The sequence below is a fragment of the Rhea pennata genome, chromosome 2, assembly GCF_028389875.1.
Source record: "Rhea pennata isolate bPtePen1 chromosome 2, bPtePen1.pri, whole genome shotgun sequence".
In the NCBI taxonomy this organism is placed as follows: Eukaryota; Metazoa; Chordata; class Aves; order Rheiformes; family Rheidae; genus Rhea; species Rhea pennata.
The window spans coordinates 54989906-55002700 of record NC_084664.1 but is presented as its reverse complement, the minus strand read 5'-3'; the positions used below and the strand labels follow the sequence as shown (position 1 = coordinate 55002700).

The 12795-nt window shown below is 38.5% G+C and overlaps 1 protein-coding gene across 4 annotated transcripts in view; it reads left to right on the top strand.

Moving 5' to 3' along the window:
• ELMO1 (engulfment and cell motility 1) overlaps positions 1 to 12795 on the top strand; it is a 312145-nt gene that overhangs the window by 152261 nt on the left and 147089 nt on the right. For all 4 annotated transcript variants that reach the window (XM_062569560.1, XM_062569561.1, XM_062569563.1 and 1 more), the window contains one exon: positions 7389 to 7497. In XM_062569560.1, coding sequence (XP_062425544.1) covers positions 7389 to 7497 — 109 coding nt within the window. The remainder of the gene's footprint in view (positions 1 to 7388; positions 7498 to 12795) is intronic.

The following is a 12795-nucleotide window of genomic DNA, read 5'->3' as shown; positions in this document are numbered from 1 at the left end:
TATGTGCTGTTAAAGGCAGAGAGAAAAGTGAGCTTCATTGCTTTTGTTTTCCTGTTGTATCTTATGGGAGAATACAATTTTATACATAAGACCTAAAAGTTTAAGCCCAGTGTTTCCCAACCTGTTAACATGTTCTTTCCTTCACTTTTTTTTTTCCATTTTCTGTTCTTACCTTCTATTCATACCTAATTTGTATTTTGTCTGCCTTTTGTCTTTTCCCAAGCCTTGGTCAACATCTCTGCTTCCCCTATCAACATACCAGGAAATTCTGTGGTTTTGACCCAGGAGCCCATGTCATTGACTGCAAAATCATGGTGGGTCCCCTTGAGCAAAGAGAGACCAAAGCCTGGAGTGGTTGGTTGCAATGTAAATACGGAGCCAGATTAATACTGGGAGAGGAAGAGAATCTTAAGAGTTTTGGCAACCTCTGTTAGCACAACCCCATTTGATGTGTGCGGTGGGACATATGACAGCTTTGCAGCCCTACATTTTTTTCAGCTCACTGCTCACCATTCGCAGCATAACTGAATCTTGCAGTGTATATGAGAGCTGTTGGCAAAATGCAGTCCATATCCTAAGAGCCCAGAAGTTGATCACTGATATGAGATTAAGATTCAAGCTTTCATAATATACCCATACCATAATAATACTTTGGTACTGGTGGGACCTATCTCACTCCATGGAAGAAAAGAAAGAATTCAGAAACGTACTACATCCTGCAGCTATTGTAGGTTCCTCCCATACTCCACTGTCTTAGGAGAGCAAGAACGGGAAGTATTTCCTCTCAGATCTGAATGCGGCATATAGGGAGAAGGAACACCTGGCCACTTGTGTTCAAATCTTGGGTTCTCTTACCACCTTTTACAGGGACTTGGTTGGTTATGTGTGAAGTGATAAAGAAAGGAAGAAGCTTTATGATATTTCAAGAGAATTCACTCTGCATTTTGCTTTTGATGGAAACTGAAGATGATATGATCATGCTTCACGCAAAACTTATTCCCACGGAAACTGCTCATGTGAAACAATTGCAAGATCATAGCAATGTAGCTTGTGATAATTTAGAGGAGGGGGAGAGAAACCATAGTTTTCCAGCCAAATATTGGAAATTTTAAGCCATCTGTGTTAGCAGTGTTTTATGGCTGTAGAGGCAAGCACGAGAAGTATTATGACCAGGACACCTTGAATTCACCTTGTTACATATCTGTTGTTATGCAGTGACATAATTGGATGCCTTTCCTTTCCCTTCCCCTCTGTATGAGAGTATCAGGTCGTCCCCTGTCTGCTTAGCCATATACTGGGCTCCACACCTTTTCTTAGTAGCTCTCCCTGAGAGCAGCAGACTGCAGTGCACTTTTGACACAATATGTTGGTTATACCCCAGCTCTTGCTCATGCTTTTTTGCTCTGCGAGGCTCATGTCAGATTCTTAGTGTCTAATCCTTAACATGGTCCAGCAAAATTAGGTCTTTCTCAGAAAAAGCATGGCTTCCTAGCTGAGTTTCTCACGTCAGTGGATGCTTTTCTTTTCTGTTCCAGTGCCTTTAATAGGCCTTGACTCTTGCCTCTGATCTTGGCTTAGTAGATGGAAATCCCAGTCTCTTTCTGAGGAATGTAGGCGAAACTGTTGTTTTCTTTTAATTTTGCCTTGAAGAATTTCTCTTATGCCTCAGGAATGTGAAGGAAGGCTGAGATAAGGGCGAGAGGAAGCATGGGAAATTGAAAATGAAACAGGGGAGATAAGAAGAGATGTTAAAGGGGACAATGCCAAGGGAAGGCTCTTAGAAGATCACTGATGCCAAAATTAAGGAAAATGACAAGCTGCCTTGGCAGGGAAGCAAAATGGAGAAGAGGAGAAATAGAAATTGAGTCTGCTGCATTAGAGTCCCTTGTCCTTCTCAGGAATCATATTCTTCTTACTATTTGCTTCCCGAGGAGTTACTGAAAGCATCTAAATGAAGTAGAAATGGCAAAACCTGCCATATGTGATAAGAAAAGCTTAGGAAAAAATGAAGTAGAGCGCCAAGAAAAGGAAGAGGAACCCTGCAATTTTTTGGTATCAAAATGCTGCCAGATTGTTCGTGTTGGGTCTAGGGAGTTTTTTACCGTCTTAACTAACCAGCTCTGAACTTCTTTATATTAACCTACTGCAGACTACTAGAAAACTCTGCCTTTGTTAATGTAGGATCATTTTAGATAGGACTTATAAAGTAGGTGTAAGGAAATGCTCCTTTGTAATAGTGCAACAGTGCTTGTTGAATTGTCTGTTGTGGGATTTATTATAAGTATTGCTGCAATTATAGTAGGTATTGTAGTCTTTTCCTTTCTGTATTTATTTCCTAGTCATAACGAATCTCTATTCTACTGTCAAGATCATAGTTCAGGAATCTAAGAATTACATCTGCAGTTGCTGTGGGGTCATGTATGGGGACCAAATTTCATCTTTAATGTAAAGGATTAAGGGATTGGCTAAGTGGATTTTCCCAGTGAAGGAAGAGTGTCTGGCAGTTTTTTCCTCCTGTTTTTTTTGATGAGGAAACTTCTGAAGATGTTTTAAAAACTCTGTTCTTTGCCAGTCATTAGCTGTCAGTTGAAGGAAAAAACTTCATATTTGAAGCTGATGCGAATTTTTAAGTCCATAGTAATCAAATGTAGAAAATATTTCATTTAGTCTGTTGCTTCCCTGAATGTCTGTTTTGTGCTTCTGGGATAATGATGAACTCGATGACTAATTCAATGGAAGATTGTAAAGGAACAATATGAATTTTCCTGCCTTAAAATTAGATTTTTTTTTTTTTTTGATTTTGTTTTCTCTGCTACAAGAAATTTTGCATTATTCTTCTGTGGTCTTGGCATGACATTTGAATTTCTATTACATTACCGTGTCCATGCCATTGGTACATAGATTGTAAAAGGAGGTGACTGTTCTTTGGGTGATGCTGAACACCATTAATTATAATACAATGGAAAGTGTATAAGATCTTGCTTTCAAAAACAAGAACCAATAGTATTTCCTAAAGAAGAATATTCCTTCCTATACCTTTTGAAATGCGTTGTCGGACAGCTGGATATTGGAGGGCTGCCTGCTGCTTGCTGAAAATAGTTTTGGCTTCAGAGAAAACAGGATGTTTAGGCAATTCATATTGCTAACTCAGTTCCCCAGAAAATTCAGCTGTCAGCAGTTGCTTACCAGTCCTGCCTGAAATGTCTACCTTGGGAAACAATACCAAGCCTTCATTTCTCTTTCTGGTAACTCCTTGGTTTTGTTTGGTAATTGGAAAACGTTTCCCTTCAGTTTATGACAGGAGTTCATAAATGAGAGAAGTATCTATATTAGGTGCACTAAAAATAGTAAAACTGTACAGATCTGTATTTGTCCACTTTCCATGCCTGAATAGGCTGCCAAGTTTGATCTGTAAAAATATCACAAAATGGATAACTAACACTCACTTTCCTAAAATTTCAACTCCTTGCATTTTTAAAAATACTCTTAAGTGTCTTCCTTTCTTCTCATCTACTGTTGACTATTCAACTCATTCTTCTTGTGATTCAGTTTCATTTGGCCTCATTCTCTGTCTCTGTCTCTCTCTTTCCTTTCACCTCCCTCCATATTTTCTGGTTTGCAGTAGATTTCTCTGTTCTTTTTTCCCTTCATCTGTTTTCTTACGTGCTCTCCATACTGTCTTGCTCTTTGGTGTCTTTTCTCACTCAAACTTCTCGTTTGTGCTCTCTTGCTAATTTTATTTTCCCTTTTTTTCCCTAGAGATTTTTGTCTTTTTTGTTTTTTTTCTTTTCCCTAAAAATCTTTATTTGCTGTTGAGTATTGCAAATTACTGTTGTTTTCTGCTCTGCCTCATAGCAATGGGCAGTAGCGATCAAAGGAACAGCAGGCGAGAAGACTATATGCAGCATTTAGTACTAGTATATTGTGAGATGGTTTTAATTTTGTGTCTGTAACAGCATATGAGAAGCTGCGTTTCTATATGAGGGGCTCCCAGTTCTGTAGCTCTAAAAAGAATGAATAAAGGAAGAAGAAGCTGCAGTAGGTACCTAATATCAAAGTACAGGGCGGTCAAGTATCTCAGAGCTGAGGTAGTACTGAGGAAAGCTGGTCCCGATGCTGGACTTCTCCCGTCATGTTCAAGGAGACTGCCTCAAAGTATTTGCTCCCCTGAGCAAAATTAGCTCCTATGCCTGCAGATTGTGAAATAGCTGGTAGACCTGGAGCTCGCTGGGGATGTGTGAGGGAGAAGAGGAGGAAGATAATAGCGTTCAACCACTTCATGAGCATTAATGATAGACCTCCATTTGAATGAGGGCTGTGTGGGCTTGGTGACTTCCTCACTACTTTTTTTTGCTTGGGAAAATAATTGTTGTGATAGAAATACGAATCAAGCCAGCGGTACACACTGTAGGCATACACAAGTATTTTCAGTCTAGAGCTGTGTCTTACGTTTCTTTCCCTTCTATAGTTTTCACCAGCTTACTAAGCAAACATGTCCGTTCCCTGCTTATTTCTCCTCCGTAACCAGATTGGTCAAGGAAATAACATTAAAATCACACCCTTATCAGCTATATTTATAGCATTTTACTATGTAACAGGATGAGTTGCTAAATCGTGAAAAGTAGGCTACAAATATACTAATGAATGTTGTAAATGTGTTGCCAGGATTAGAAATGATTTCTCTCTGGGCGTTTAAGAGCGCCCCTCTTTTGGAGTTGCTTTTTTTTTCTTTCTTTCCTTTTTTTTTTTTTTTTTTTTTTGGCTATTGTTATTTCTTGTAGGTATTAGTATCTGCAGCTGCCAAATTTGCCTACATGTATTTAGATGCAGTGAAGGCTCTTCCATCTTCCCTTTTTGCAGAAATGTAATATGTCAGCCCTGCCTTATTTTGCACGGCAAATGCTGAAAGACGGATGCTTGCAGAGTGTGAATGAGGCTCATTCCAAGGCTACTTTACATATTGATTACTCAAATTGTCATTTAATTTGCTATATAGCAATACACAGTGCCTTAACTATTTCTCTGGCATTCTTATTGATTGCTGTAATTCTGCCTTCCATTATATGCATATATGGTGTCACCATTAAATATTTATGCACTCATGAAATGTTAATATGTCGGGTTAATGTGAAACTCAACAAAATGCGTTTGCCAGAAGCAAGCAAGAATGCTGATCTGAGTGCTTCTCTTCCCCTCCCCCTTACCCTTTCATTTTGCCTCTTCATTGATTTTTATTACTCGTGTTTCTCTGCTGTATCTAAATTTGTGTCAAAGCAGCCCCCTGCTCAAGTATGCAGATCTTATGTTTTATTATGTGAGAGATAAAAAGCATAATAATGAAACAAGAGGAGTGATCTCAGGGAGGTGTTGAGACACAGCATTACATTGCACTCCTGCTACTCTCTCATTGCTCCTGCCTTTGGGTATGGAAATGTAGCTCTATCCTCCATGAAAGAGACTGAAGCAGGATGACTCATCCTAAATGCAAAGTCATATTCACATGTTCCTTGAAGGGTGGCTGCAGCAGTGTAAAACAAAAATTGCAGGGGTGTATCTTTGATTGGTACAACTGTTATCCAGATATGACATAGAACAATTAGATGTAATTTAACCCGAAACTTTTAGATGGAAAGTAACTCCTCTAGGCAGAGTGGTGAACATAATTCTGACACTGGCCTGTTGGAAAAGGCCAATAAGAGTTGGTAAAGGTCAAATAGCTATCAAATCCCCAATGGCATCCTAAGAGTCTGTAGAAAGTCCAAGTAGTAAAATAAAATGACAGAGGAGATGGAGTGTTCTTCAAGAAGTAAAACAAAGCAGTCATCCACTCTCATAACAGAGAGCAACCATTTTTTCACGATCCTGGGTGATGGGTAGGGTCAGTAACAGCTAGAAGCCATTTGCAGAGTAGGACTAAAACAAGTACTTCATGGCAAAGAGACTTTGGCATACTATGTGAAGTGGATTCTCACTCTTTTCCCGCTTTCGCCTTGAACTGCTTCACAGGGAAGGTTTCTATGCACATGAGAGCATGAATATGCAACATTTGCAGCTAAGATCTGAGGAGGGAGAGAAAGGATTCTAGCAGTACTTCAGTCCGCTTCACCACCACCACTGTGTTTTGGGCTATGTTCCAGCCTTTGATCCTTTTAGAAATCATGGGCATTTCAGAGTGTTTAGAAGGGAGGGTGGAATTTTCTGATTTACTGTTTTGGAAGTTTTCTTTACTGCAAAAGTTAAAGATAAAAAAAAATAAGGTGGTGAAGATAGGAGCTAAGGAGCAAGGCGGAGTACAAACAGGAGAGCAGTGTCTAAACACCTGTTTGTGAAGAAGATTTAAAGAGCCTCTGAGGTTCTCTGGTCCTTGACAAAATCCTTTGAAGTGTATTTCCTTCCTCTCTCCCCCACCCCCAAGGCTGTGCAGCAGCTGCTTAGGATGTGTATTTTGGTTCCTTTTTAAAGCTGATGGGAAAGTTTGTTACTACAAAGCCAATTCTTACTGAAAATCTGTGCATTTCTTTTTTTTTTTTTTTTTTTTTTTTTTCTTTTTCAGACTCTATCTTGTCCTCTTTTCAGGCTCACAGCTTCAGTGAAATCTGTAGTATTGTTGTAATTCGTATTTTCACCTCTACTATGGAATATTTTGCCAGTTTGCAGTGCTGGTGAAAGTTTTATCACAAATATATCTGATACTGCAGAACTTGAGTGCAAAATTGTTCAAGAAAATATTTTTCGCATTTATATTGCAATATCATTTAACAGAGAACACAAAAGCTCTTGAGCTGTTTTTGAAGCAATCAGAGGCTTCATAAGTGATAGCTCACTGAAATGCTTTGCACATAAGCATAGGCTTCTTCAATAGTAGAGAAAACGAGCACATCTTTTTTGCCTAACTGTGGACTTCAGTTTGATTTTTGACATTTGGACATTTTGACATTCATCTATGCTATTTTGTCCTACCTTTTAAAAAGTTCCTTCTAAGGATGTGTTCATGCTTATAAATCATTAAATCCAATTTTCTTTAACTAATGAATTTAAAATGAAGCATCTTTTTTCTCTTGAACTTATGCTGCAGTTTCTCCAAGCAGAGGAGCAACATTACGTGGAAATGGCAAAGATTTAGAGTCAGCCCTGAAACAGCACTGGTTCTGTCCCTCTGACTGTCTCAGGCATAGGGAGGCATTTATTTATTTTTATTGATATTGGGCCCCCCCTCCCCTCCTTAGCTCTTTTCTGCCCTGTCATTTAGCTGGTATGCTAAGGTTTATGAAAACAGAGTATCCACAAAGAGTTTCCTGGTGTACATTGTATGTGCGGGACATGCAAAGCAGTTCTTCAACTCACATGTTCTTCAAACTGATTATTTTCCATTTTGATTCCTGATTCAGATTGTCCTGGAAAACAGTAGTCGAGAAGACAAGCATGAATGCCCATTTGGTCGGAGTAGCATTGAGCTGACAAAGATGCTGTGCGAAATACTGAAAGTAGGAGAACTACGTAAGTTGGCCTGTTTATTTGACCTTTAAGAACCATAGAGTGACTTCAGTGATTCCTGAAGTTTATTTCAAGGATTTTTCTGCTGAGAATCATTTTTGAACGTGATTGTGTGTTGAACAATGACATGCAAAATGACTACCCTTTTCTCAGCACTTCCTTCTTATTTGTGGGCATTCCAGGGATTAGGATGGAATAGGGGAAGTGGGCATCCAGCGTTTGAATCTTTTCTATGCAAAGCTGGACAGCTACATAATTTCCTAAGAGATCCATTCCTTTCACGTTTGGGTGATTTCGTTATCCTGTCTGTGGGAGGCTTCATTTTACTACCTTTCCAGAGGCTTGTGCATAGGTTGGTTTCATGAGTATCACTATTGTTCGTAGTGAGACTATCCATCTAAACTGACACATCACATTTTCTGTTACATACCTGGTATTTGGATAGAGTTCTAGACATTATGCATACCAATTACTCCAACAGTGTGATATAAAATACTGTTTTTTAATGCAGAGTAAACAGGCATTCTAAAAAGTTATTTTGGCTTTGATTACAGTCACTTGACAATATGTTAGGTACTATCTGTTGAGCATTTCTGTATCTTCATTAGCCTAGTGTGCCAGTGTTTAATTCTATCAATATATATGAACTTCAGTTACCCATCGATGATGCTTAGGATCCTGCTGCTGTCTGTTTTGACAAGTTTCATTTTCATGTGGTACAAGCACAACTGAGACACTTTATTCCCTTCTGAGACATTTTGTTTCCTTTTGAATTTTCTTGCTAATAAGGGCTTTCCTTTTACCCTTAACCTGACATCCACGACAGCAAGATGCAACAAAATGTAATGAGAAAAGAGCAGTTGCAAAAGGCAACATGAAGACTTATAAGTGTCACTTTAGTTCTTGCCCTTACTAATTTTGCAATGAACATCCAAAGCCCCGTTTTAAAAGTTTGTTATGTTTTTCACTGCATCTGAGGCTCTTAAATCCAGTGTGTTGGGAGGATTATTGACCAAAATAAAAATCCTTCCCTGTGCAGTAACCCAGTATAAAACCTGTGCATCACTTGTAATTTCCAAATTGGCACTCAGTATTTAGCAGACCTGGAGGAACAGTAGGGTATTTACTTTTGAATACCATCCTAAGTAACCCAAAGTTATTAAGGAGTACATTCAGTAGATATATAAATAAATAATTTAGGAACTATTTTAGATCTCTTCAAAGTGATAACAAAGGTAATGTGGTATGTAAGGTTCACACTGTAACGGACATATTTCTTCCTCAAAATAATCTTACTGCTGCAGTTGCCAGATCAGTGATGCCAAATGATTGGCAGATGCCAGATGATTACCAAATCATCCATGATAGGTCTGTCTGAATTTTTCTGCTGGTAAATGTAGGGGAGATATAGCCTCTCAATGCTTTTAGATCGCTTAGATTATAGACTAAAGATTAATTTCATTTTATTTTTACAAACACACAGAAAAATATCCAGAATCTAATGTACTGCTTTGAACATGGTGTTTTGGTATACATCCCACCAGTCCATGGAACTTGCAATGCACTTTGCTTCTAACACAGGTGGTTGATCTGGAGATTAACTGAGTGTCTCAGCCTTCTTCTTTGCTCTGTCATGAGAAATCATTCAATACAGGAACCTCTTTTTGCTGTAGGAATGGTTGTCTATCTAGAGAGGGCTATTAATATATAGATGATTTGCCACATATGGTACTGTTTCTTATGATTGCATCTAACTACTGGAGATACTCACCTTCCATATTTAACTCTTTCATTATCTGGTCTTTTTAAGTGGGGGATGTGGAAAAAAAGGTTATTTTTTATCAGCTGAATTATTTAAAGAAAATATGAAGGGAAAGATATTTTATCACCTTATTTTTAAAAAGAAAACTATTTCTATCTTTTTTTAAGTAACTCTACAGTTTGAAATTGTGGGTGTAGAAAGGAAACTTAAAATTTCCCCAGGAAGAGCCCCGGTTGAGGAGAGTTGCCTTTTAATGTTACAGTGCCTTTCGTTTTGGTCTTGTTCAGGCTGCAAGTCACTGACTGCAGGGTGCTGCTCATTTCCAGCAGACTTCCTGGAGCGGCCTTTCATAGGCACGTGAACTTGCATGGATAGGATTTACACTGAGGAGAAGTGCACTGGTACTTCTGTTGAGAGCAATCAGAGGTAGCACCACTGACTTCTGTGAAGTCGCACTAATTACACCTACAGAACATCTGTCTGAGGCTGTGGCAGTAAGGCTGCATCATCACAGGTTTACGTTCCACGGGGGCAGAGATAAAGTTGCCTCTAATGCATCGATTCACCTGTTCAGTCTAATACCTTTCCTTAATGATTTTGTATCTGTGGAAATCTAATTTTAATTTATAAAGGCCAGGATAAAACACGTATTTAAAATAACATGCGTAAAACAGATTTCTCAAAAAATGAGTATTACAGATGTGTATCTTAAATGATCTGTGATTAGCATCCAGGTAATACATTGCGTATGTTTTGTTGAGAAATGCAAACTAGAACTGACATCTTAGGAAAATGTGTATGGAGGTTTATTCTTCACTTGAAAATAAATTCTGTAGTGCTAAATAAGATAGAACATCTTAAAAATCACTTGCTACAGTTTAGGGCAAAAGTGTCCCTCATAGTTTGTATATGTTATGTTTCAGAATATGTATTTTTAGGCTGCCAGTATTTCTTTAGAAATTCATAGCTAGTTGTTATTGTATTTTAACACATAACTTTTTTTTAACAGTTTCTGAAGTGTACAGTTTAAAAGCACAATAAATTACCTTTTGCTTATGAAATATTCAGCAGTAGAAACTTTATTAAAATGCAGAGTAGATAAAAGCTGCTAGACTGTCCATTATTTATGAAGAACACTTTAATGCTGATTATATTCCCCTTGCTCCACTGTATTAAATACCTTCAGGCAACAAGATGATGTTTTTCCATCTCTTTTTGGTCCTTTCAAGCAATGCATTCATCCTAGTAAGGACTTGCACAAGAAAGCGTTAAAGGCACTAGCCACCTCTCTAGCTTGGTGTTTCCCCAAATCTAAGTACCTGACTTCCCAGAATGCTCATGACTGGGAAATTAATCTCTTCTTCAGTGAAGTGTTGAAACATCTGTTTAAATCTTGTGTAAATAAAGAAAACTCAAGTATAAGCTGCAAGCTCAACATATGCCAGCTACTGTACTGAGCTGGAGCCTTGAAATACAGGAGCTGGAAACTTTAAAGTTGATGTAGTGTTTAAGCAACATGGGAGTTGAAGTGAACCATGTACTGAAGTCTCTTCTTCAGTGGAATCTATGAATCAGGGAAGAATGGGCTATTTGGCTTAAGTCTTTTAATCTCATGTTACTCTTGCTGTTATAAAGGCATTCAAGAGAATGGCTTTACTGAGCCCATGCCAAGACACTTATCTTGACAAGGACTATGATGATTCTGATTTCTCCAGAAATCATTTCTTATACATGTTTTGACTAATCAAGATAATTTACTTGCCCTCTGATTCTTGAAGCTGACATCAAACAGAGACAACTTACCCCAGTGATTGCAGTCATCCTCCTCCTACAAGGCAAGGCACTTTGATGCTCCACAACACTGGTACACTGACTATGTACACAAACAGCAGGTAAAATCAGGCCACTCCTATTTCCTCCGTACTAGGTATGAAAGGAAGATAACCTCCATTTGTTCCCTGTTCTTCCTTGAAGCTTCAGTACATGACCCACAGGCTCAGAAGAGAAGGAACACCCACTTAGACTCCCAGCTTTTCAGGGAGGATGATAACATTGCAGATAGACAAAGAGATTGAAAACAAGATGCAAAAGACTTTCCAGAATTGGAGTTGTTAATAAATTTAACAGGAGATTTGGGGTTCCTTAACACCTAGCATTTGTCCGAGGCAAGAGTTTGAGCTCAGCATTTTGCATAAGCAGCCCTGTTCCTCTCTGATCTGTGCTTACAATGCCTGGTTTTCTGTACTTCTCTCAGCAAATGAGACTCTTCCTATCCTCAAACCCTGTGAAGCTCATTCCCATGAAAAAGTGATACTCACCTCTGTTGCTTGCTTTACGCAGGGCTAGAGCAACTTCCCAGACTTGCTGCCTCATTTCCATGTAGGTTTACCTGAAGGTTTGACTGAAGTTGAGTGTTTAAGCCAACAGGGAGGTGTGTAGCTGATGGATGAACAACAGATTGCAGCAATGGTGTACACAGACAGCTTTTCTCAGTACTGCCACTGGAATTACAGCCTAAAGATGTTCATAAACCAATATCATTGCATGCCTGAAGTTGTTCTATAGATAACGTATGTCAAATTTGGAATATTTTTTTGAGTGTGTTTGGAGTAAGGGACAGATGTTGAACTGCAAATTTTTGATTGTTTTGATGGGAATTGTTTAGGGGCTTTTGCAAAAAATCTGCACTTAAGCTTTATGACAGACTGCAGGGGTGTATACTACATGTCAGATGTATAGCCCTAAAGCTTATGTTAAATAGACGACTTCTTCACTAGGTTTCCTTGCTTCCTTTATGTGGGGAATTTCATTTCGTCATGGGCTTTTGTTAGACTTCATCGGTTTATAGGATTGTTTTTACCTTGACAGAGAAGATCTAAATGCCAGTATACTAAGGTGCCTTTGATGCTGTTCGTACATGTTCTTGCTGTAGATTTCTCATTACAGTTATTGCCTAAGCTGCAGAATTGAAATGGTCTGCAAATTCTCACGTGATTGTCCCTTTATCAAATAGAACATCCTGAGTGTTTAGAAGGTATACAGTGATAATCATAGTTGTGCCTGCTGAGATAAAGATAATCAGATCTCATGCTTCAAGGAGTAAACTGATTGCCGCAAGGGTCAGGAAGCACTTTTTCATCCTTGCACAATTTTTCTTCTACGTTGTACAATCCTTGGTGTGTAATGTAGGGGTTTTTTTGTGTTAGTCTTTCCCTGAAAGCATGTTGGTCACCACAGGATCAGCATTCCAGACTTGAAGGAATTTATTTTGATTTTCCTTTTGCTATAGCAAGCAAATCCTATATTTTTGTGTCTAAATGTTATATCTTAATTTTTGTCCCATTACTTGAAACCTAATTGCCTTTCCACTCTTCTCCTCCTCCTGCTTCTGTTAAATAGTATAAAGCCCCAGAAATATTAAGGAAAATTGCATGAGGGATTTTTCAGTATTTTCACATTTCTTCTGGAAATTCCATTTTCAGGAGATTCTGAAGCATTTTGGGAGTCAGGAAATGTTTGTTAGGAAGATGAAAAAACTT